General features: G+C 39.0%; 1 protein-coding gene across 2 annotated transcripts in view; it reads right to left on the reverse strand.

The window, feature by feature from the left end:
• LRRC8C (leucine rich repeat containing 8 VRAC subunit C) overlaps positions 1-26981 on the reverse strand; it is an 87092-nt gene that overhangs the window by 31993 nt on the left and 28118 nt on the right. Inside the window, exons 2-3 of one of the 2 annotated variants that reach the window (XM_043460723.1) lie at positions 17450-17555; positions 4230-4371 (exon numbers count right to left, since the gene is read on the reverse strand). In XM_043460723.1, the coding sequence (XP_043316658.1) occupies positions 4230-4367 (138 nt within the window). In that variant the 5' untranslated portion in view covers positions 4368-4371; positions 17450-17555. The remainder of the gene's footprint in view (positions 1-4229; positions 4372-17449; positions 17556-26981) is intronic. The other variant, XM_043460722.1, reaches the window with a different exon arrangement.

Here is a 26981-nt window from a genome sequence, read left to right on the forward strand (position 1 = left end):
TGGGTCACTTTCTACTTCGTGGAAGCTCTCTAAGGCATACACTCCCATCTTATTGTGTCTTTCCTCTCCCTGCAAAAAATGTCTCTGTAGCCACAATTCTTGTACTTGTAGAAGGTGATCCCTCTACTCAAATCAATGATAATCCCCCCTGGATTCTGGATCCAACACCTCCTTCCTCCTGAAGATGATCATTCTCTTACCATCAACTCCTGGGTCTTCTATTCAACTGCTTACTTCTCCACTTAGACATTTAACATATTTCAAACTAATTTTTTTCATTTATTTTTATTAGTTGGAGGCTAATTACTTTACAATATTGTAGTGGTTTTTGCCATACACTGACATGAATCAGCCATGGATTTACATGTGTTCCCCATCCCGATCCCCCCTCCCGCCTCCCTCCCCATCCCATCCCTCTGGGTCTTCCCAGTGCACCAGCCCTGAGCACTTGTCTCATGCATCCAACCTGGGCTGGTGATCTGTTTCACCCTTGATAGTATACTTGTTTCAATGCTATTCTCTCAGAACATCCCACCCTCGCCTTCTCCCACAGAGTCCAAAAGTCTGTTCTGTACATCTGTGTCTCTTTTTCTGTTTTGCATATACGGTTATCATTACCATCTTTTAAAATTCCATATATATGCGTTAGTATACTGTATTGGTCTTTATCTTTCTGGCTTACTTCACTCTGTATAACGGGCTCCAATTTCATCCATCTCATTAGAACTGATTCAAATGAATTCTTTTTAATGGCTGAGTAATATTCCATTGTATACATATTTCAAACTTAACATGCTCGAAAAAAAACTTTTTCCAGTGGCTCAGGCCTAAAAATCTTATAGTAATTTTTGATTTCTTTTTCTCTCATTCATCTCATTCAATCCAATCTTCTAGCAACTCTCTTTTTTTTTTCATTCAAAATATATCCAGAACCACAGCCTCACTCCTAGTCCAAGCCATCTGATTTGTGTCATGCCTGGATTATTGCACTAGCCTTCTCAGTCATCCCCGTTTCCATCCTTACCCCCTACACTGTATTCTCAGCACCTAGAGTGGTCTTGTCAAAACCTAAGTCAGATAATGACAACCCTCCAAACACAGAGCATCTCACTCAGAGCAGGGACAGCATCTTTCCAGTGGCCTCCAGGCCCTCCAAGATCCGGCAGCTGTTGCCTCTCAGGCCTCAATCTCCTCTCACTCTCCTCCTCACTCTGCTCTCGCCCACTGGCCTCCTGGCTTTTCCCTCAGTGTGTGAGGAACACCCCTGCTTCAGGCCTGTAACGTCACCTCAACATTCAAACTTAGAGTGTTATAACAGATCTCACTTGGTTCCAGAATCACTTGGAAACAGGACTGGAGTCACAGCTTGCCAGCCAGGCAGCATCAGGCTCTTTCCCTTTGGGGGGTAATCTTCACAACTATCTGTGTGGTGGTCCACTCTGCTGCCCGAGAGCTAGTCTCTCCCCAGGTTTTTCCTCCCCGATCATCTCAGGTGCAAGGAAGAGAGATCCACAGTATGCAGGTTCTGGATTTACTCTGACTTGATGCCTTATGTTCCCAAGGAGCCAACAACTCTTGTAACTTAGAAGATAGATATTCCACGTGTCAAGGGACATGCCCAGTTACAGGAGTCACCAGAATCACAGAAATTCCATCTATGTCTTCCTACCGGGCATTTTTATCATTGCCGGAGCCCAGATGTAGTTGACCAATCAGCAGCCATTGATGCCATAAGCAATGTTGCCTAGTAACACAATTAACATTCTACTGTATCAGGCTCCAGGGAAACTGAGATAGAAAGCTGAGAAAGCCAAATGTCAATTTCTTCTGTAGAAGGGGAAGGGTACTATGACTGCTTTGTTCACTGTGTCTTTTGCTCCATCTATTCCCTCTGATAGGATGGCTCCTCCCCAGATATCTGGATAGGCTGCTCTCTCACTGACTTCAATTCCTTCTTCACAAGTCACCTCCCTGATGAGGGCACCCTGTTTGAGAACCTCAAGTGCTAATCTCAGCTGCTGGGATTTCCTACCATTCTTGTGTGCTTTATTTTCTTTTCCATTGTTCTTATTACTTTCAAACATGTATGCTGATGCTGCTGTTCACTCACTCAGTTGTGTCCGACTCTTTGTGACCCCATGAACTGCAGCACGCCAGGCTTGCCTGTCCTTCACCACGAGTTTGCTCAAACTCATGTCCATTAAGTCAGTGATGCCATTCAACCATCTCATCCTATGTCGCCCCTTTCTCCTCTCACCCTCAATCTTTTCCAGCATCAGGGTCTTTTCCAGTGAATCAGTGTATAACTGATTGATTTTGCTTATTTTTTCCCCCATAGAACTTAAATTTTATAAGGCTAGGAGATTTGTCTTGTTTTTATCTCCTGCATTGACAATGCCTGGCCTGTTCAACGCTGCCTGTCACACAGTAGGTTCTTCAACAACCATCTGTTTTATTTATGAATGAATTTATGCCCTTTCTTTCAAACTCTAGTTTTTCACTGGCATCATTTATTGGTGTGGGGAGGAGGGCGAAATATTTTCAGCCCGCAAATAAAATGCAGCCTGGTGTTAGGGATTAGGATAGGGACTTGGGGCCAAACTGTTTGGATTTCAACAAGGGTTTCGTCAGTCACCTTGGAAGTTTTCCTAATCTCTTGGTGCCTTAGTTTTGCATCTATAAATGGGGATAATAATAGAACATCCTAGGGTTGGTATGAGGATGAAATGATTTAAAACATATGTAAAGTGTTCAGAAGAGTGTCTGACACGTAGGAAGCACGGTGCTCAGACATTTAGTCGTGTCCGACTCTTTGTGCCCCTGTGGTCTGTAGCCCACCAGGCTCCTTTGTCCATGGGATTTCCCAGATGAGAATACTTCAGTGGGTAGCCATTTCCTTCTCCAGGGAATCTTCCTGACCCAGGGACTGAACCTGCGTCTCCTACATTGCAGGTGGATTCTTCACCACTGCACCCACCTGGGAAATCCTAGGAAGCACTAGATACTATTATTAAAATTAACAACAAAAAGGTCTTTATTTCTACTCTGCACCACTTCTAGCTACTTCCCTCTTTCCTGACTTTTCCTCTCAGATGATCTATCAACACATGAAAGTTCCATCTACCCCACAGCCTTTAACTTCCATTCAGTTTTCCACCCACCTGCACTAAGGTTTCTAAAGGCCTAGTTGCTGTTTTTCTCTCCTCAGCCTGTGAGATAGTTGAACCACCTGCCTTCCCTAACCACACCTGAGCCTCTCCCCTCTCCTGGTTTCCACCTGTCCTTAGGGCTGCCCCTCGTCAGCCTCTTCCAGAGGCGCCTCAGTTTCCATCACTCTCACTTTCTACTGCCATTCCTGACGTTACCTCACCAACCGCATCCTCCTGGTCTGACTCCATTCCCAGGCGCTGCTTCAACTATCACACTGAAGACACCCAAGGGGCATCCTACAGACTGTCTCCCACAGGCGTCGTGTCCTTTTCTCACATCCATGACTTGCAGCTTTCTTTCCTCTTCCTAGCACTTTCTTTATTGCCAGCTCCCTCTTCCTGACTGGCTCTTAAGTTTTAATATTGCAACCATTTCTCTGGTTCCCCTGCTTTGCAGGCAGAGCTCTTTGGAAGCCTCTATCACAACCTGTTCTGACTGCTTGTTTAGTTTCCTCCTAGAAATGAACTGCTTATGGTCACAAAGGATAGTGCCTGACACATAGATATGCCAAAAAAAAAAAAAAAAATCTAGATTCAACATATGAATGTACAGTATGTATACAGAATAAATTATGATTCAGTTACATTTTAATTCAGAACTAAAGCACTGGGTGTGAAAACATCTCATCAAAATGTCAGTTCTTTCAGAAAATCTTAGGAGTGAAAATAAGAGATAAAGAAAAAAACTTGATATTAACAATGTAAATGGCACTGTGCGTATATATGCTGTATTTTACCGTAAAGCCAACTCTGGAAGATAAAGGACTCCCTTTGATATTCATGACATCAAATATTACTTGACTATACTCAACTGCTGTTTGAACTCAGCTAAACCTTACAAATACCCTATTTACCTTATTAGGAAAGTTCAGGAAATTAGGCTTCAGGCTCCCTGCCATGATTATAAACACCACACGCAAACAGAGAAAGAGCAATGAATGTATACATGGTTAAAAATCACATACTTTTTTAAGAGGTTTCGAGGGCTTGGTGTCTTGCTCTGCCTCTTTCTTGACCTACCTGCAAAGTGCATCCGAACACACCGATCATCAGCATGGCCACGGACAGGTAATCGGTAAACACATCCCACCATGGCTTCAGCACCCGGAAGGCAGGCTGCTGCTCAGAGAACTGCCGAAACTCTGTCACCGGAATCATGTTTCTGAGAAAAGAGAGGTGACTGGTGAATTCATTTGTCTTTACACACAACATACTGCATTGTTCACAGCATTTGAAAATTCTGCTCCAACCTGTCGTATTCAGTAGTCTCAATTAGTCCATGAGCTGTCACTGTACCTTAGGGTTTTAACAAGTCATTGAGAAATCCACCCCTTGAGGAAATAAGGAGCCCCACATGGGAACAGCAAGCACCTCTACTAACTCCTGTCCAACCAGCAGTGCCCTTTAGCTCCAACGGGCCAAAGCCAAAGCCCAGAGAGAGAGCAAAGCTGCCTGTTATTTCCTGGTCTCTCCCTTTCCCCTGTCAGAAAGATATGCCAGAAAGAGCCAGAAGATGCCAGAAAGAGCGCAGCCCATCCTTTAAAATGTTTTTCCTATTTATCTTGTCATCTTGGGTTTTTTTGCTTTGAACTATTTTTAAAGTGTAAACCTCAGCATTGGTTTGTATTAATTATTTACTAAGTCCTGAAAGGCAAACGACTTTGCCACTAATCTTCTTATAAATGGGATCATCTCATGTGGGGAAGAGGTGTTGGGGAGAACTTTTTTTTTTTTCCCTATTTTTGTTTTTTGTCCCTGTGATTTTTGACTCGATTTTTTTCCCCCTCTATTTCCTAAACATTTTAAATTTCACTGTGAACCTCAAACTTATCCTCTGAGAAGTCAATTTTCCCTGGAAACATCTGTTGTTTGTTGTTGTTTAGTCGCTAAGTCATGTCTGACTCTTCTGCAGCCTAGCCCTGCCAGGCTCTTCTGTCCATGGGATTTCCCAGGCAAGAATGCTGGAGTGGGTTGCCATTTCCTCCTCCAGGGGATCTTCCTGACCCAGGTATTAAGCCTTTATCTCTTGCATTGCAGATGGATTTTTTTTTTTTACCACTGCGTCACCAGGGAAGCCCCAGCCTCTCTCTCTCTGAATGACAGAAGATGAATAGGGTATACTGAGGCTCTGGGAAAGAGAGACACATCCTTTCCTTCACCTGCACTGTTCTATCTTTTGGCTTAACCCCATTGCCTGTATTATGATTTAAGACTTCAAGTTAATCATCTGGCTACTGGGAGAAGGAATATTTTTTCCTTATCTCACGGCAAGGAAAAAGGGTGGCCAGTGAGGGCCAAAAAAACAGTTTCTCTTTTGCCATCTTTGGATCCAATAATCTCGCTCTTTACAGCTGCCCTTGTTATGTAGTCTGATTAAAGGGCAGGGAAAGGCTACATTTGGTGCTTGTTTTCCCAAGCCTTTTTGTTTCCCGGATCTTCTCTTTCCTAATAATGAATTCAAGGCTGTACCATAAACAGCCTAAAGAAAATGAAAGCCTCCTATTTGGGTTCACTAGTGTTTATCTTTGGAAATTATTATAATATGTTCCATTCCATCTCACTGCTTTACCTGACTTTTTCTTAAGCAGTAATTTGTCTTAACACAACACGGAAAATCCAACCGCTTGGCGCTCCTTTTACCTATGACCTACCCACTTGACATCTGTGCAGCATTTGATAAAATTTCCTCATTTTACTGAAACACAACTTCCTTAATTCCACTTTGTTCACCACCACTGGGTTGCAAGCTTCTTGAAGGGAGAACCTATATGTTATCATACGTGTGTTTCCAAAACATATGTTTCAGGCAAGCCACCCAAACTAAATAACGTCACCTACTCCTAGTGTTACTAACATTTCAGACTAGTCCAAAGTTTGATTTTCCTGACACTTTAGGACCTTTTTCTTCTCAATGGATCATTATAATCTCATGGCCCCAAACGTTTTCTAGTCACAGCTGTCCAGTGGCAGTCACAGACAGGCACTAAAACGCATCTTAACTTCCACTTTCTGCCTAGAAGCTACTGTTTTGTTCTATTTTGCACCCCCATCACTTACCACAGTGCCCGGAAAACAAGAGGCCCTGAGCAACTGTCTGTTAAATGGATGAGTCAATTCAGATGCTTGTTCACAGAGCAGGGCTCACCTAATCAGATTAGGAGTGACCCGAGCCAGCTGCAGTGACAGCACCAACAAGTACGGTCCTTGTGCTATAGTTCACATCTTTTGATAGATTTGGTTATTGGCTCCTTCATGTAAGTTTCCTGTATACCTTGGAAGGAACTGGGCTTGCTCTCTGAAGCAAGGAACAATTTCAGGAATAAAATACACCAATGTAGAGCTGTGGTTCTCAAGATTTTTGATCTTGGGAATCCCTTCATGTCCTAAAATGTAGGAGGAGGACCTCAAAGAGCACGCTTTAGGTGGGTGATACCTATCAATACTTACTACATTAGAAATTAAAATGAAATTTTAAAAAATATATATTAACTTATTTAAAAATAATAAACCCATTCCAGGTTAACATAAATTATGTTATTATAAAGATAACTATATACTCCAGAACAAAAACCATTAATGAGAATAATGGCATTGTTTCACATTTTTGCAAATCTCTTTACCAGTGGACTTAATAGAAAATAACTGGATTCTCATATTTGCTTCTTCATTCAGTCTGCTCTGATATGTTGATTTGATTGAAATTTATGAATCAAATATATATGCAGTTAGAGAAGGGAAGACTATCTTAACAGACTTTTCATATAATTGTGGATAATTATAATTTGTTAATATATCAAATTAACTTGGTAAGTTGCAGTATGGAGCCTGAAAACTGTATTAATGAACTTTTCAAACTCCTTGCTGTTAAAACTCATTCATCTGTCTTGTACTTTGAATGGATCTTTTGTCCGTATATGATTTGGCAACGACATTGGTCATTTGGAACATATGGAAAATACTGAATCACTTAGTCATGCAGATTTTCCAAATGCTGACAAATTATACTTAGAAATCACATTCATTGAAATCACTAATGTTTTCATGAGAAAATTTTTTAAGTAACTGGAGCCTGTCAAGCTCATGGTGGTGTACAAATTTTCCAAAATTCTAATCATCACTTGAAAGTTTGAATTTTATTTGTGGCAGCAAATATTATGTTGTTCTCCTTGAAATGTCAAGTTCTCTTCATTCATTTTGAGAAATTATCTTCCACGTACTCAAGTCTGAATATCAGTTGTTTTATTCAATTAAAAATGGTACATTATGATAAAGTGGCTAATTCAACTTTCAACTCAAATAAAGATTTCCCTTGAGATACCTACCTACTGTACTTGGAATTCAGCAGACGTGCTTTATGTATTCTTCCCTTTCATCACATCATGTATTATTACAATTTCTAGTCAAGGGTCAAGAGCTATTAATGTAATAATTTTTATGGATTCAACCAGGACATTAAGTAAAACTGGCATTTTTTTCTTTTAAGTTGTAAATGTGTGCCAGTGAGGAATACAGCAGAATTTGGTGCCTCTACCTTGATTCCCATTAAGATGACTTACCCACCAATGATTTTGTACCATCAATGAAAAATGCAAGAAATATCTTGGCATTAAAAACTAGTTTTGATCTTGTCAGTTCAGTTCAATTCAGTCGCTCAGTTGTGTCCGACTCTTTGTGACCCCATTGACTGCAGCACGCCAGGCTTCCCTGTCCATCACCAACTCCCGGAGCTTGTTCAAATTCATGTCCATCAAGTCAGTGATGCCATCCAACCACCTCATCCTCTGTTGCCCACTTCTGCTCCTGCCTTCAATCTTTCCCAGCATCAGGGTCTTTTCAAATGAGTCAGTTCTTTGCATCAGGTGGCCAAAGTATTGGCGTTTCAGCTTCAGCATCAGTCCTTCCAATGAATATTCAGGACTGATTTCCTTTAAGATTGACTGGTTTGATCTTTGATCTTGTGGACTCCCTAAAAATGTGTAGGTGACTGGTGTTCCACGAACCGCACTCTGAGAACCACTGAGGTAGAGGTTCACTGCTCCTGTGGCTCGCCTTGAAAAAGCAAAGGCCTAGGGCACTCATAACAGCGAGGCTGTCCGGTTCATTGGCATCTTTCTCTTAATGTGGAAAATAAAGACAAACTAAGCAATCTAGGAAACTTAAGTACTGTCTACTGCTTCCTCATACTGGTACAGCCTAGTTAAGAGGGTTTATCAGAGGAAACAGTCAAGGTGAAACAGACTTTTAGTGTTATAACTCTACTCTTAATGTACTTAACCTCTTTAGGGTAAGTGTGTGTATGTGCATGTGGTATGTACATGCTCTTATATGTATGTACACACATACTACATATAAACATATGTGGATGCATGTATAATACACACATATAGACTTTATTGTTTTAACATATCACAAGGCTCAAAGCCAATATCCAGCACAGATTTAATCCTTGGAATTATTTTTGATGCCAAAAAAAAAAAAAAGCAGGGGGAAGACAGGAAATATAGGAAATAACTTAAAACCTCTGAAACTAAAGAGAGGGTAAAGGAATCTTGCACTTGCTTAACTAAAAAAAAGTTTTGTGTTCTTTCACCAATTTTAGTGCTTTCCCCTTTTTATTTCAATATTTTAAAAACTTTAAAAATTGTTGTGTTGGTTTCTGCCATACAATAGCACAAATCAGACATAATTATATATACGTTCCCCTCCCTCCCTACCCCTTCCTCCCCTCCTTGTGCATTACAGTGACAACACAATTTCTCTTTCATTATCATTGTACTTTCCAAATGATATGTGACATTTTGAGAGTTATCATTTCAAGTTGAAGAAGCCACTTCTGAATAAACTGCTAAGTTTACATAGTTTTTTCCCCTAAAGATCAATCAGGATAATTCTATTTATATATATTTTTTCCTATTTTAGAAATATAAGTGATTATATTAATATTTCTTCCAACTCTAATTTCTAACTTACTGTGTAAGATTTTTGCTTATCTGATAATGCCTTTAGAAACATGGCATTTTAAATTAAATCAAAAGATTCTTGTATCCTAACCAAAAATACATGAACTTTTACATTGTTACATATTTGCCTCTGTATCCTTTTGCAGAAATCCACTTGCATTACTTTTATTAAAAATACTTATTACTAAAACTAGCCAGTCCAGGTTGGATGCATGAGACAGGGTGCTCAGGGCTGGTGCACTGGGATGACCCTGAGGGATGGGATGGGGAGGGAGGGGGGAGGGAGGGTCAGGATGGGGAACACATGTACACCCATGGCTGACTCATGTCAATGTATGGCAAAAACCACTACAATATTGTAAAGTAATTAGCCTCCAATTAACATAAATCAATTAAAAAAAACTTATTACTAAAACTAATTTTAAAGGCTTCATTGTTTATAAAATGTTACCTCTCAAAAATATACAGATCTATAATCCTTTTTGTAAAGAATACTGGTAAGTTAGTTGCAAACCCAGAGTTTATTTCTTTCATTTATTTGGTTCTCCCTGAAACAATGTCTTCTCCATCTCAGGAGAATTTTAATATCTTCTTCTCTAGAATTAATTATACAGAACAAATTCTACTCTATTTATTACCCATGACTTTAAGAATATTAAATATATTCTACTCTGATTCAAATCTGATTGCTAACACTGTTTTCCAACGGCTATTAGGTGGGTATATACTACTAGTGCTCTGTCTCATATTTTTCTGGCTGTTGGAAAATAGCATTAGACATTAGACAGTATAGTACCGCCCAAGAAAACAACAGCCAATGTGATCCTAGTAATCACATCAATAACACAGTGAGTGGCCCCTTACAAAAATGAGTGTTAAAAAGTCAATAATTCCTGAGCACAACAAATGTGACTTCTACAGGAAAGAAACCCACATATATAATTCATCTGTGTGGCTAGCTGTATCTAAGGGTCAGTTCTCAGCCCTCACCTGACCTGCTCCATCTGAGGCATCTGGTATAAAATGACATTCTCTACTTGGCTTTCAGGATGCTACAGCCTTTAGGTTTTCCTCCTGTTTTCCATGCTGTTCCCTCTTTAACTCCGTGACTGTTTCCTCACCTCCCTGACTTCTCGCCTTGATGCGCCCAGTGTTTAGTCTTTGTTCCAATTCTCTTCTCTACCTCATTTACTCCCTTGTGAGCACATCAAGTCATCATGCTTTAAATGGTGGACCCAGCTGCCAACTCGATATCTCCATCTGGACACCCCGTAGACACATTAAACTCAGGATGTCTGGAACCAACTCTAGTTCCATCTCCTCATGCCTACCTCTCCTATCCTCGGCAAAGCCCTGTTCCTCTTGCAATGTTCCTCCCTTGATGGCAACTACGTCTATCCAGTTGCTTAGACCAAAATTTCTGGAGTCATCCTTGAGTCTTCTTCATCTCTTACATCCCACACCCCATCTGTCAAAAATTATACATTCCTTAAGGTATTGTCTGTCTCCCCTAAAAGAATGTAAGTTTCATGATGACAGGAATTTTCTTTTCAACTCTATTTTGTATATTGATGTGTCCCAGCACCTAGAAAATATTGCTTGACATATGGTAGGCACTCAATATTTGCTGAATAAATTACTGAATAACTAGTAATTCTGGTAAAGATAGGAGGGGCGATTGCCTTTTGGTTTGGAAAAAATGATTATAAAAGCAAAGCGTGTGTCTAAGTATTGTCATGGGAGGAAGATCCCACAGTGCAGGGCCTTGACGTTGGCACAGCCAAGGCCAGTGCAGAGGAGTGCAAAAGAGAAAAAGCATAGGAATACCATGATTTATTTATGGGTTCTTTTCAGCAGTACTAATCAAAATAAAGTCATCAGAATATGCTCAAAGCATCAATTATAAAACAAATTACTTTTCCTTTAGCAATGCAAAGATGGAAATAAAAAACAGGACAAAAAGCCAAATTTCCTAATTATATAAAAGTGATTTATTTCTCTCTTAGGAGAGCATGACTCTGGATTGTATTTTACTCTGCAATTGCAGTATACATGACAAAAATTTTTTAGAAAAATCCACTAAAGAAGACCATGATTATATGGTTCTACAAAAATCTATTTAATTTAAAGAAACTCAGAGGTGGGTTATAACTGTTCAGAATCTGAAAGGCACTTTCAGAAGTCATCCACTCCATAACTCTCATTTTATGAGTAAAAACTTGAGCCAAGAGATTTGGTGACTTGCCCAAGGAACACAGCTCATGGTGTCTTGACTTCTAATCAAACCTTACCTCTTACTCTACAGCTCTTAGTCAATAATACATCATGCTGATCTGAACGCAAAGAATCTAAAATATATACTAAGAAACAAATGGCTTAAATAGAATTTCTTGTCTCATGTCTCTCTTTGAAAACATAAAATGAAAAATAAACTATTATTAATATATTTAAAGATTCTTAAGCTCTACTGCTCTTCCAGTCCCATAAACGAGAACTTAAGACTCAGAATGCAAGTTGATCTGACAACCCAGTGGAGACTTTGGTACTATCATCTCCGTGAATATTCCATGATGTTATGTGTTAAATTAATGGCCCAATCACATTACTTGGGAAGCATTCAGAATGAGCTTAACCTGTTTTTCTAAGAGTGATAGGGAACAAAAAATTACTCCTTGGGGACTTCCCTGATGGTCCAGTGGCTAAGACTCCACGCTCCCAGTGCAGGGACCTGGGTTCCATCCGTGGGCAGATCCCACATGCTACAACTAACAGTTCTCACACAGTAGCTAAGAGATCGCAACTATTAATAAAAGATCCCCCATACTGCAACAAAGACCCAGTGCAGCCAAATAAACAAAAATATTTTAAACATTATTTTAGTTGGCAATTTTAGTTCTTTGTCAATTAAGATATCATTATAACCTTTTTCTCATTATATCCTCCCCACATTTTAAGAAAAACCCTTTAATCACTGCTTCAGACCATATATCACAAGGCTATTGCTTTACACACCAGTATCCAGTTATCTTTAGCATAGTCATAAGCTTTTAATTTACTAAAAATTTGTTATGTACTTTTATCAGTAGCTTATTTTTCTCTCACAAGCATAATTCATTTACTTATGCACTTGCTATAAATAATTATAGCATTATAAGAAATATATATTAAAATGTACACTAAAAATATAAAGTTTAAGATATGTCAAGCACTGTGCTAGGTGCTGGGGGAGTAAAACAGACAAAGTGCCTGCCTCATCCCTGTGTACGCTTCTATGAGAATGTGCATTAAACAAATTCCCGTGAGAGTGTGAATTGTAGTTGATCTTCTTTGATTACGGTTTCCAGTGCCAATGGTGCATTTAAAGAGGTTGCTGTTTTTATTTCACGGAGGAAAGGATTTATATCTTGTTGATCTTTGTATCTTCTAGAAAACAGCACAATGTCTTAGAACAGACCCTCAACACATTTTTGTTAAATTCAAAGAGGCCTAAACATATAAACATAGTCATAAACAGATACACACACCCAATTGAGCATTTTGTAGTAAAGACAAATTTTTCTACTGTTATCCTCTGTTATAGCTTGATACTACAATAAGAGTGTGACTATTACCACATAGTTTCACAATCATTGAATAATGATTATTCAAAGAACATCCACTAATGAAGAAACTGAGAAGAGAATGAGAGTCAGGAATAATTTATAATTTCAAAGTTAAGGGTCATTGAAAATTTAATGTATGATGTCTGTCACTATTTACAAAGAGGATATATCAATCAGTGATGACTTCTTAAGCACCAGTCAGTATCCAATGGCCACATTTTGTGATTCCCTTATCAGAACATTACTCTATTAAGAAACAAGTGACAGAAACAGATCCAAACATAAAAGCGTTATTTACAATATAATGGTTTAGAATACTTGGTGAGTATTTATAAATTTATAAATCTTGGTGAGATTTCTACTTCTTTGGAATTTTTGTCAAAGAACTTCAGCTACATCTAAATGACACTAGTAATTATTTAATGCTTATTCTATACATTTGAAGTAAACTCAGAAATTTTTTCAAAAATGAGGCTAAAGAGTGATCTAATAGTTTCTTAAAACCTGACCATAAAAGATTATCATCAAATGTTATTCATTATCTCCCTCATCTCTGTTGTTCTAAATACACCTAAAGTCTCTCTGAGAATTAAGGCTCCAACTCTCTGCACCTCACTGCTCTTCACAGTCACCTCTTCATTCCACACTGTTTCCGCCTTCCTTAAACCAGGAATAGTCTTCCAGGATGTTAGGGTGTACTTAACCCCCACCCCCATCCCAGAGGATTCTAAACCCCTGGAAAGACTGTGTTTTTCCTTAAATAGCTGATATCATTCAAATGTAATGTAGACAAGATTTCAGTTATTATCAGTCTCCACATCCAAAAACCAAGTCTAGATTTCAACTGAGCATATCTGTAGTGAGTGTTTTGAAGATTACGTCTCTCTTCCTTCAAAGCACAAAAAGAGACTGAGCTTTATCTCCAGTCCACACTTTTCCCCCTTGAATAAAGAAAGCACAACAGTTCTAAGTAGCTGACACACCATGAATATATCGCGCAGGCCAGAAAATTCAAACAAAACGAGTGCCAGGAGCCTTCTACCTGGAGGGCGACTTTCTGAGGAAAGGATGCGGAGGAGAGAGAGGTGGGGAAGACAGAAACATTCCTGCTCTCCAGAACATTCAAACTCAAGTTTTTTGCTTTTTTTTCCCCACAAAATAGAGTAGATTGAAAAGGCAGGGGTCACCTTTTATTTCATATTGTTTGCTCTGGGGCCTAAAAGGCTCAATAGTTTGTTGAGTTAAATTCCTAATGATTCTACAGGGGTCGGTGGCAGGGGGCTGGGGTGGGGGGCACTGGGGGAGTTGCCTTTTCTGTTTCAGTAGAAAGTTTGGTGTGTTTTACAAACACTTTTCACACACATAGATGGTCTGGAACTTATAAAAACAGAGTGCCAATCAAGAGTGACAGGGAAGTTAAAGTAACTTGTTACCAAAACTTTGCCACTAAGCTCTTTTTTTGTTGTTTAATAGGGTAAAATTTTAAATTTCCAGCCATGTTAAATACAGTAGCAGCCAAAGCAACACTCCTCAGTAAACAAAGAGATTGGTGGTTACAGTGAGAGACTGAAAGACTAGAGGATTTATAGTATCATCATTTTTATCATCTTTTTTTATTAAACTCATCTTTATAAGAATCTACCATTCACAGTTTCCCTTTTAAGATCAGGGAACATGGTAGGGTTGTTAATAGCAGAAAAATATTAAATGCTGAGTAAGTCGCTTTTCAAGAAAGTTGTTCTCAAGAAGTCAGCTCTTGGTTTGTCTTTTCTGTTGGCTGTGCTCAGTAAAATCCATGATGGAAGAAAGAAGTTCAGATTCTCCAGCCTCTGGGGAGGTGGTGGGGAGGAGGGAACTACAGGAGAAAATGACCAGAACCTTACTGTCAGACTATTAAAACTACCTGGAAATTGGAATATTTGTTTTTACCCATACAGCCAATAATATTTAATGCAAAGTTTTGTGCTTAAAAGAAAAATATCTGTTGGGTTTGGCTCTAAAGTTAACATATTGATTTAATGGCTCATCTTTTCCAAGTTAGACATTATGAGTTCCCCCTTCCAACTCCTTTCTCACAGCAAAGCTAAATAAAATCTAACATGATGATATTCAACTCTCCTCGAGTCTCACTTCTGGAAGCTGACAAAGGGCATAAGTTTCCGAATATGAAGTTTCTAGGAGAATACGGTCAAAGTCTACTTGTAGACTCTCTCAGTCAGACTGAGACTGTGCCAAAAATCTAAATGAAAGAAAAAAATACAGAAAATACAAACCAACTCATTAAAATACATCTGTTTCTGAAGATGATATATTCTTTACCGAAAACAAAACAGAAAACATAACAAAAAACCTCTAATCCCCCACCTCCAACTAGGTGCTATACATTAGTTGATTGCAAAGGTTGAGTGTTGTGTGGGGCTCTTGAGAAGTCACCACAGTGGAGATACCAGCAGCTGTAGCAGGTCCTTGTGGTGCTAACTCTATAACGGGATTTTTGTTAATTTCTCCTCTCTTCTCAGACTCCTGTGCCTCCTGCAGAGTGGGCCTCTAGTGCTGCTCACTCAGGGAAGCCACCCTTGGTCTCCCTGGCTAGGTCACATCCAGCCTTGCAGGGCTTACAGCACTGCGGATCTCACTTGTGGTCCCCGTCACAGGCTCCATTTCCCATTCGTTTATTTAGTTTCCAAATGAATGTTGGTCTCCATTGTTTTGCCAACACCTAACAGTCTTGGCACATAACAGGTGCTCAATATATGTTCATCAAACAAATGGAATAATTCATTAAAAACCAAGTTCCAAAAACAGTTCCCAGTGTGAAATCTCAGATTTATTCCTTTGAATACTTTGTCACCAAAAGGAAAAGAGAGGGAAAAATTTAGAGCCCATCAGCTAACTAGGAATGAGACCCAAAACAGTGCCCATCTTTATAGACAAACTGTATAGTATTTTAAAATCGTTTACTAACAGTTGCTATTATTACTAAGAAAGATGGCTTGGGGCCAGATGAGGTCTTCCCGAGAAAACTATCTCAAAGATACTGAGTCCTGTCAAACGTATTTTTAAATGGTTCAGAGATTTAGAAAACAAGATACTAAAGCCCAGTACTACATCAACTTGTATGTTGACAATCAGTTATCTAAAGCATCTAGTTATTTAAAGTGGTTTTGTTCAAACAACCTCATCAGTGGGATGAAAAGGTAGATTGAAGATGCCTGAAAGGAACAAAATTGATTCAAGAGTTGTTAAATTGGGAAGTTTTCATTGTTAATCACAAATACTGAAAAGCTATGTAGAAAAGACAATCATTTATTTAAAAATAGATTTAGAAGGCAACAGTGAGGAAGAAACAAGTAAAAAGTTAGTTTTAAAAGTCAAACATTTCCACTTTGTTGTACAGCAGAAACACAATACTGTAAAGCAATCATAAACCAATAATAAACTTTTTAAAAAAGGTAAACCAAAAAAAAAAAAAAAAAAAATCAAGCATTTCAAAGCTGAGAAAGTTCTGGAAGTTCTGAAGTAAAATGGGATTTAGGATTGAGTGAACGATCTTTTGGGTAGCTTAGGGCCAATGGAAAAGATTAATTTATGGAACAACTGTGGGGATTTGTTTGTTTTTACTTGTCCTGTAATGTTTAATCCTATTTTCAGATGACCCATGTTAAAAACTTAACAGACCAATGTTCTAGGGCCTTAAAAAATGGTTATACAGACATAAATCAAAATTGTTTTCAGAAAAACAAAATAAATGTCTATTCAACAAAGGAAGAGAATTGGTGAGAAGATAAATTGGTTTGTTTCTACTCAGTGTTTTTAGGTACGAAAGATGTATTTTTGTGGGAAAGAAGTGGGATTTAGGGGAGTGAGGTGTCAAAGCCACAGGATTTTGATTCATCTTTCCTTTCTGGAGGCTGAGAGAGGGATATATTATCATTAGAGATAGCTACTCCAGAGGCACAGAGTTTTTCAAAGATAGATGCAGTGCCTTTGAAAAGCTTTATTATATCCCTTGCACCTACCACACACAGTGCCTGGCATCTATTCACTCTTTCTACAGGTACCAGAGTAGCTTTTATCTGCAGGGTATTGAGCTCACTAATAGTGGCTATACCAGTGATTAAGACAGACATAAACTTTGTCTGATGGACCATATATGATGGTGGAAAGATATTCAGTTAAAAAAAAGAAAACATGACACACCATCATTTAATCACAACTGTGACAGGTACAATGAAGTGGAAGCTTCAGAGCCCCTGATAGTGAGTATATGAAGGTACCTGAGATACTGGGGGTTTAGGAATTGATGCCTGCATGAAAATAGGAAGTAGAGGTAGGAATAGTTACTTTGGTAAAGTTGGAAGGGCAGGGCCAGGAGAACTTCTGGGCAGAATGAAAGGTCTACAATGTGATGTCTTTCGTTCCCCCTTGAGACATTTATTTTGCCCTCCATCACTCATTAGAAATGTTTTATTTCTGTTTATTCAAATAAGGTTGAACTTGATATTTTCTATCTCTGGAGACATGAGGGTAGGGGTAGCCTGAGCTGGTTCAGATTCTCTGAGACAGAGGGAGTCCCCAGGTTACATGTTCCTACACTGAAAAGGGCAAAAAGTCACGAGGACTCCCCAGGAGTCTTTTATAAGTGGCAGCTATGAGGACCAGAGGCTGCTCTTCTCACCTGCATCCATCCAAATGTGCACCAGCCCGCAGAGCAGCATCTCACTCAGCCTCTCTCTAGAACTCCGCCTGTGGAGCTGACTTCTGAGTCACACAGGAAATTCAGCCTTTAGTCAGAGGAGAGTCTCCTTTAGTCAGTTTTATTTTTTTCTCCTTTCCTCCCTTGGGTAGAACCTTCTTCCTTCCACTTCTTTCTTCCTATTCCCTCCTTTTTCCTCCCTCCCATTCTCCCTCCAACATTTGTTACCCAACCACTCCGTGTCAAATACTGGGGAGAAATAAGAAGTGATAGTTGAGTATGTGCTCTCAAGGAGACTCAAAATGTTATCCCTCCTTTTTGCTCCTTAGCTCTTTGTATGGATTCAAACCCAAAGGGTTTCTGTGAGCCCAATCTGCATTAGGAAAGAAGCATACCAACTAACCATTTAACTTCTGCACGTAGTTTTGCCAAGAGACTTGTCAGTGAAGGACAAAGATATAAAAAACAGGCATGAAGTTGTCCTGGGATGAAGTAAAAATAAAAATGGAAAAAACAGGTACCTTAATTTTGACAATATGAACTGGAATAGATTGGGATAGATTTTTGCCATACAAATTCTTGCAACTTGCTATTTAAAATCCAAGAACCAAATACATTTGGGTAAAAGAGACTATTTATTGAATACCTCTATCCATTATTTCTTTTTGTAATGGAGATATAATTGACATATAACACTGTCTTACTTTTAGATGTACAACATAATGATTTGGTATATTGATATCATATATTGTGAAACAATCACCAGCGCAAGTTTAGTTAATATCCATCACCACACAATTACAAATTTTTTTCATGTGATGAGAACTTTTTAAGATCCACTCTCTTAGCAATTTTCAAATATACAATACAGTCTTGTTAACTACATTTACCATGTTGTCTATTATGTCCCCAGAATTCATTTATCATATAATTGGGTACTTTTCAAATCACCTCCACCCATTTCAGCCACCACCCTTTACCCTCTGCTCTGGTAACAACCAGTCTGTTCTCTCTATCTATGATTTCATAGATCAGTTTTTGTTTTTTTTTTTAAGATTGTACATATAGGCGAGATCACACAGTGTTTCTTTTCCTCTGGCTCACTTTTTTCACTTAGCACAATGCCCTCAAGGTCCATTCATATTGTTGAAAATAGCAGGATTTCTTTTTTTATGATTATATTTCATTGTATATATTTATAGCTACTACCTATACTTTATTCATTCATCCATCAAAGGACACTTAACGTTGTTTCTGTTTTGCTGCAAATAATGCTGCAATGAACAAGGGGGTACAGACATCTTTTCCAGCTACTGTTTCCATTTTCTTCAGGTGAAGACCCAGAGGTGGATCATATGGCAATTTTTAATTTTTTGAGGAACCTCCATACTGTTTTGTATAGTAGTCTTGCCAGGGAAATCCCAAGGACAGAGGAGCCTGGCAGGCTATAATCCATAGGGTCACAAAAAATTGGACACTACTGAGGCAACTTAGCATGCAAGTGCACACCAATTTACGTTCCTACCAACATGCACAAGGATTTCCCTTTTTCTATATTCTCATCCTTTTGATAATAGGCATTCTTTTTAAAAATATAACTTTATTTATTTGTTTTTGGCTGTGCTGGGTCTTCATTGCTGCATGGGCTTTTCTTCAACTGAAGCGAATGGCAGGTACTCTCCAGTTGCGGAGAACAGGCTTCTCACTGTGGTGGCTTCTCTTGTTATGGAGATGGGCTCTAGGGCATGAAGGCTTCACTAGTTGTGGCATGTGAGCTCAGTAGTTGTGGCTTCTGGGCTCTAGAGTACCGGCTCAATAGCTGTGGCACACAGGTTTAGTTGCTCTGCAGCATGTGGGATCTTCCCAGATCAGGGATTGAACCCATGTCTCCTGCATTGGCAGGCAGATTCTTTACCACTCAGCCATGAGGGAAGTTTGATAATAGGCATTCTAACTGGAGTGAAGTGAGATTTCGTTGTGGTTTTGATTTGCATTTCCCTGCTGATAAGTGATGTCGAGCACATTTTTCATGCATTGGCAATTTGTATGTCGTCTTTGGAAAAATATCTCTACAGATCCTCTGTTTTTAAAAATTGGATTGAGTTTTATGAGTTCTTTATATTTTTTGGATATTAATCACTTATATATGATTTGCAAGCAATTTCTCCAATACCATATGTTGCCTCTTCATTTCTTGATGGCTTCCTTTGCTCTACAGAAGCTTTTTATAGTTTAATGTAATCCCACTTGTTTATTTCTGCTTTGGTTGCCTTTGCTTTGGGTGTCAAAAGCTCACTGCTAAAACTGATGTCAATGATCTTATCCCCTGTGTTTTCTCCTAGGAGTTTTATGCTTTCAGGTCTTTCTTATATTCAGGTCTTTAACGCATTTTGTATTGATTTTTGTGTATGGTACACAATAGTTTTCCAGTTTCATTCTTTTGCATGTGGTTGTCCAGTTTTCCCAACACCACTGATTAAACAGGCAATCCTTTCCCCATTGTATATTCATCTTTTTTTCTTAAACTGCTGTTTTTTTCTGGTAAGAAAGTTCACAGGCTTTTTCTAATCCCCAGTGGGATTTGTAATCCCCCAAATACTTAATCACTACACCGCAGTACATCTGCTATTATGATTATAGAGAAGCAGAAAATGTGTGTGTAAAGAAAGTAGCTGCAGGAAGTAAAAAAAAAAAATAGTAAGAACATGAATGAGTCAGCATGAGGGTATAAAAACTTTAAAAGGTATCAACTTCAAAGAAAAAATGAAATTATTTGGGTTGCCCTAGTAACACCAAGATAAAATGTGGAAGTGAAAATGCAGGATTTAACATTAGGAAAACCTTCTTGGGCACTGAGATCTCTCACATCATGGAATGAGCTTTACCATGGCAACAGGCAAAAAACATGTAAACAGATTAAAGAAAGAAAATATCCAAGGGAGTGGAAGCACAGTAATAAAGACTAAGCTGACCTAATAAATAATCTGTACCTTTCTTTTAACTCACAGAATCAAATAGGGGGAAAGCAAAGGATCTGCAGGGATCAAATGAGACTTTTCTCAGTGACATGTTATCTTAAATGATTTTAAAAGTTCAGCTTAATGTATTACTTTCACCCACTTATTTTTCCCCAAATGGTACAGAATCTCTCACCCAGTCTAGAGCTCTGGTTTTATTATAGGAAAAGGCAAAAGAAAGAAAAACAGAAAGAATAGGTTACATTTTCCATATCCAATCTCCACTTTTAGGGAGGAGTTATGTCCCTGATGATTAAAGCAAGAAGAGACATTCATGTTAATGTAATTCTTGAGTATGAAAGAATTACTCTAGTATTCATGCCATAGCACTGAGGTCAAAGCGCCTGGATTTGAATCCTGGTTCTACCACTGGGGAGCTGGGTGACCATGAACAAGTTACTCAATCCTTCTGCTTCCTTAAAATGGGGAAAAGGATGGTATCTTCCTTCACAGAGTTTCTGGGAAGTGTATAAAAGGTAATTTTGGCAAACACTAATTGTTATTCTAGGCAGGAAATTAGCACTCAGATATGACAACTGCTAATATTACCAATAAAGCTAACAATCCAGTTTGATAAATGTGATAGGGAATTTACTATGAAGAATAAGAAGAAGAATAAGAATTACTATAAGAATAAGAATTGGCATTTATGGCCTTCAGCTCTAACTTGAGGTGTCACACTAAAACAAATCTTTATAAAACAAAAGAAACAAACTGAGAGCTCAATTTTTTTAAAGGGGAGAGGAAAGGTGTAACAACGAACATTTAATATTATTGTGCCTACTACACAGCAGGTATAGATCAAGTTTTATCTGTTGAGCTTCCACATTAAACCCATGAGGTAAGGTATTATCTTAGCTCTTCAGAAGAATAAATGTGCAAGAGCGATGAAATGATTTCTCCAAGGTTACAAAGCCTGTGAGGGCAAAGCAAAACTTCCCACTCCGCTTTGTCAGATTCCAATGTTCAGACTCATTCCACTTCATGAGAGAAATTTTTTGTCTCTAACAACCTCCTTAATGGGAAATTCAGCCTTGTCATCCATTGACAAAAACTCCCATTTGGGGAGTTAGCTATTATCCGAGGACTAAATCCAGGGCAGTCAGATTTGTGACTAGCATCCAGTTGTCTAAAATCTGGCACTGAGAGAGACACCCAGTATGAGGAAAGATCATTTTTTAAATTTATAAAGGAGTCAGTTTCCCTCAAGGGAGTAATTAGTATGGCACTGACACTTCTGTTGTAAATAGCTAGCAAAACCAAATTTTACCAGAACCACAGAAGGACTTTGACGTGATACTCTTGGTTACACCCATTTTTCATTTAATGGTAAACCCTTGGGTGGAGAGCCTGCTGCTCTGCTCACTCGCTTCAGTCATGTCTGACTCTTGGCGACTTCATGGACTGTAGCCCGCCAGGCTCCTCTGGATGAGGGATTCTCCAGGCAAGAATACTGAAGTGGGTTGCCAATGCCCTTACCCAGGGGATCTTCTTGACCCAGGGATCAAACCCACGTCCTCTGCATTGGCAGGCAGATTCTTTACCACTGAGCCATAGGGGAAGCCCTGGGTGGAGAATGAAATTTGCCCAATTTCACACTGTTCAGTCTCATTTAGGGATTCTACATGTAACTTTCAGGAACTCAGTGCATCAAAACGGCAAAAACCTTCTGTACTGAGAATCTGAATACTGGGAAACATATTCCAAATTAAAACAGAAGGACAGTGAATACTTACTTCCTTTTCATTGTTCTTATTCAAGTTAATGTGGTCGAGACACTAACTGTTAACCATCTCTTGCCCCTAGAAAAGCACCAGAACCTCCTTTTCTTGATGCTTCCGCAAAGAGTTTTGCTTTACTGCAGCTATGCCCACAAAGAGGATTTTTTTTTTTAATGTTTCAAGTGTTCATTGTCTTTTAAAAATTATGATTCTGAATTTCTTGCTTCCCCATTCAGGTCACACAATGTTTCCAGAAGCAGGGGACAGAAAATGCTTCAGGGTCCCTTTATGTAAAAAATTCCCATGGGTACTTAAAGTCTTATCCCAACCTATGGAGTTACAGCCTAGGTTCTGCCAACTAATTCTTAATGCTAAGACATATCCAAACAGGTGGACCACTTTGAGATTGTAGCTCTTTTAGGAGAATCTGACTTATGATGTGATTTTATGTCAACCTGAGTTCCAGGGCACATGATCCCTTAGCTTCATTTTCTTCATATCATAAAATACCACCTGCAGATACTTCTATTACTGCTCTGCTTTCTATTAATATTTAACCTCAATTTTTTCATCCCAACTCCCAAGTTTCCTTCTTTTCTAGTTTTCCCCAATATGAGTAACTCATGATATATCTGATGGATCAGATGTGGGGTGTGAGACAGAAGAAGATAACACCAAGATTTTTCACTTGAGAAATAGAATAAACAGGGATGATAGTTTCTGAAGGAAACAACAGAAAGAGCTGATTTGGGGGAGGGCATGAAGAATTTGGTTAGAGACATACTATATATGAGACAGGGCTTCCCTGGTGGCTCAGACGGTGAATAATCTGCCTGCAATACAGGAGATCTGGGTTTGATTCCTGGGTTGGGAAGATCCCCTGGAGGAGGGTATGACAACCCACTCCAGTATTCTTGCCTAGAGGATTTCATGGACAGAGGACCCTGGTGGGCTATGTGTCCATGGCGTTGCAAAGAGTCAGACAAGACTTAGTGATAAACAACAACAAATAATGAGACATGCTACTGGAGAAGAGTAGAGAAATAACTTCAGAAAGAATAAAGAGACGGAGCCAAAGCAAAAACAATGCCCAGTTGTGGATGTGACTGGTGATGGAAGTAACGTCTGATGCTGCAAAGAGCAATACTGCATAGGAACCTGGAATGTTAGATCCACGAATCAAGGTAAATTAGAAGTGGTCAAACAGGAGATGGCAAGAGTGAACAATGACATTTTAGGAATCAGTGAACTAAAATGGACCAGAATGGGCAAATTTAATTCAGATGACCATTATATCTACTACTGTGGGCAAGAATCCCTTAAAAGAAATGGAGTAGCCCTCACAGTCAACAAAAGAGTTTGAAATGCAGTACTTGGGTGCAGTCCCCAAAATGACAGAATGATCTCTGTTCGTTTCCAAGGCAAAGCATTCAATATCACAATAATCCAAGTCTATGCCCCAACCACTAATGCTGAAGAAGCTGAAGTTGAATGGTTCTATGATGACCTACAAGACCTTCCAGAACTAACACCAAAAAAGATGTCCTTTTCATCATAGGGGACTGGAATGCAAAAGTAGGAAGTCAAGAGACACCTGGAGTAACAGGCAAGTTTGGCCTTGGAGTACAAATGGAAGCAGGGCAAAGGCTAATAGAATTTTGCCAAGAGAACGCACTGGTCATAGCAAACACCCTCTTCCAACAAACAAGAGACAACTCTACACATGGACATCACCAGATAGTCAATAGCGAAATCAGATTGATTATATTCTTTGCAGATGAAGATGGAGAAGCTCTATATAGTCAGCAAAAACAAGACCAGGAGCTGACTGTGGCTCAGATTATGAACTCCTTATTGCCAAATTCAGACTTAAATTGAAGACAGTAGGGAAAACCACTAGGCCATTCATGTATGACTTAACTCAAATCTCTTAGTGACAAATAGATTCAAGGGATTAGATCTGATAGAGTGTCTGAAGAACTATGGATGGAGGTTCATGACATTGTACAGGAGGTGGTGATCAAGACCATCCCCAAGAAAAAGAAATGCAAAAAGCCAAAATGGTTGTCTAAGGAAGCCTTACAAATAGCTGTGCAAAGAAAATAAGCTAAAGGCAAAGGAGAAAAAGAAAGATATACCCACCTGAATGCAGACTTCCAGCGAATAGCAAGGAGAGATAAGAAAGCCTTCTTAAGTGATCAATACAAAGAAACAGAGGAAAACAATAGAATGGGGAAGACTAGAGACCTCTTCAAGAAAGTTAGAGATACCAAGGGAATATTTCATGCAAAGATGGGTGCAATAAAGGACAGAAATGGTATGTACCTAACAGAAGCAGAAGATAAGAGGTGGCAAGAAAACACAGAAGAACTTTACAAAAAAGATCTTCATGACCCAGATAACCACAATGGTATGATCACTCATCTAGAGCCAGACATACTGGAATGTGAAGTCAAGTGGGCCTTAGGAAACATCACTACAAACAAAGTTAGTGGAGGTGATGGAATTCCAGCTGAGCAATTTCAAATCCTAATGATGATGCTGTGAAAGTGCTGCACTCAAAATGCCAGCAAATCTGGAAAACTCAGCAGTGGTCACAGGACTAGAAAAAGTCAATTTTCATTCCAATCCCAAAGAATGTTCAAACTACAGCACAATTGTACTCATCTCACAAAGTAATGCTCAGAATTCTCCAAGTGAGGCTTCAATAGTACGTGAACTGAGAACTTACAGATGTTCAAGCTAGATTTAGAAAAGTCAGAGGAACCAGAGATTAAATTGCTAACATCTGTTGGATCATAGAAAAAGCAAAACATCTAGCTCTGCTTTACTGACTATGCCATAGCCTTTGATTGTGTGGATAACAACAAACTGTGGAAAAATCTGAAAGAGATGGGAATACCAGACCACCTGACCTCCCTCCTGAGAAATCTGTATGCAGGTCAAGAGGCAACAGTTAGAACTGGACATGGAACAACAGGCTGGTTCCAAATTGGGAAAGGAGTATGTCAAGGCTGCATATTGTCACCCTGTTTATTTAACTTATATGCAGAGTACATCATGCGAAATGCTGGGCTGGATAAAGCACAAGCTGGAATCAAGATTGCTGGGAGAAATATCAATAACCTCAGATATGCAGATGACACCATCCTTATGGCAGAAAGCGAAGAAGAACTAAAGATCCTCTTGATGAAAGTGAAAGAGGAGAGTGAAAAAGTGGCTTAAAACTCAACATTAAAAAAACTAAGATCATGGCATCTGGTCCTGTCACTTCATGGCAAATGGATGGGGAAACAATGGAAACAGTGACAGACTATTTTCTTGTGCTTCAAAATCACTGCAGGTGGTGACTGCAGCCATGAAATTAAGAGACACTCGCTCCTTGGAAGTAAAGCTATGACAAACCTAGACAGCATATTAAAAAGCAGAGACATTACTTTGCCAACAAAGGTCTGACTAGACAAAGCTATGGTTTTTCCAGTAGTCATGTATGGATGTGAGAGTTGGACCATAAAGAAAGCTGAGCACCGAAGAACTAATGCTTTTGAACTGTGGTGTTGGAGAAGAATCTTGAGAATCCCTTGGACTGCAAGGAGATCAAACCAGTCAATCCTAAAAGAAATCAGTCCTGAATATTCATTGGAAGGACTGATGCTGAAGCTGAAGTTCCAATACTTTGGCCACCTGATGGGAAGAACTGACTCATTGGAAAAGATCCTGACGGCTGGGAAAGGTTGAAGGCAGGAGGAAAAGGGGACAACAGAGGATGAGATGGTTCAATGGCATCACTGACTCAATGGACGAGTTTGAGCAAGCTCTGGGAGTTGGTGATGGACAGGGAAGCCTGTCGTGCTACAGTTCATGCAGTTGCAAAGAGTCGGACACGACTGAGCAACTGAATTGAACTGAAGTGATTAAGACATTAAAGAGGAGGGACTCAAGAAAGTTTGATATACTAGGCTAGATTTAGGAAAGATCTGGCCAGGAATATAAATTAGGGGCTCATCAGGGTACAGGAAGGGATTAAAGCCATGGGACTGGATGAAGTCACTAGAAGTACAAGATAACTACCTAAGGACTTCCTGCAGCAAGGAGTGTTTTCCTACCAGATGTGAGATTGAATCACTCTCTTACTTCCTTTAGGTTGCTGTGAAAATGTCATATCATCATTATTATGATAATGTAACACTGTCTCTGGTGACCTTCTTTAAAATATTAATACTAACTTGCCACCATCAGTGGCACACTATCCCAGCAGTCCATTTTTTCATTCTCCTAAGTGATTTTTATCAACAGTATTATCTTTATCAGATGTACTACATATGGGCTTATTTATCTGTGTTTTGTCTTTCTCCTGCGTTATAAGGTACGTTTCCCAAGAAACAGGGACTTCCTTTTGTTCACTCATACCTCCCAGTGTGCAGAACAGTGCCTGGCACATAAAAAGGACTCAATAAATGGTTGCTGCCATAATGTCATAAATGAATGAATAACGAAAATGAGTATGCACATGTTTTGGAATTCTCTCAGTTGTTAAAAATGAATAGGTATACCTGTTTTATTGTACTTTACAAACACTGTGATTTTTACAAATTGAAAGTTTGTGGCCTCCCAGCATTGTCAGATGATAGTTAACATTTTTTAGCAATAAAATATTTCTAAATTAAGGTATGTACATCGTTTTTAATATATAATACTATTGCTCACTTTATAGACTACCGTATGGTATAAGCATAACTTTTGTATGTACTTGGATACCAAAAAATTGGTGTGACT

Source organism: Cervus canadensis, chromosome 2, assembly GCF_019320065.1.
Source record: "Cervus canadensis isolate Bull #8, Minnesota chromosome 2, ASM1932006v1, whole genome shotgun sequence".
In the NCBI taxonomy this organism is placed as follows: Eukaryota; Metazoa; Chordata; class Mammalia; order Artiodactyla; family Cervidae; genus Cervus; species Cervus canadensis.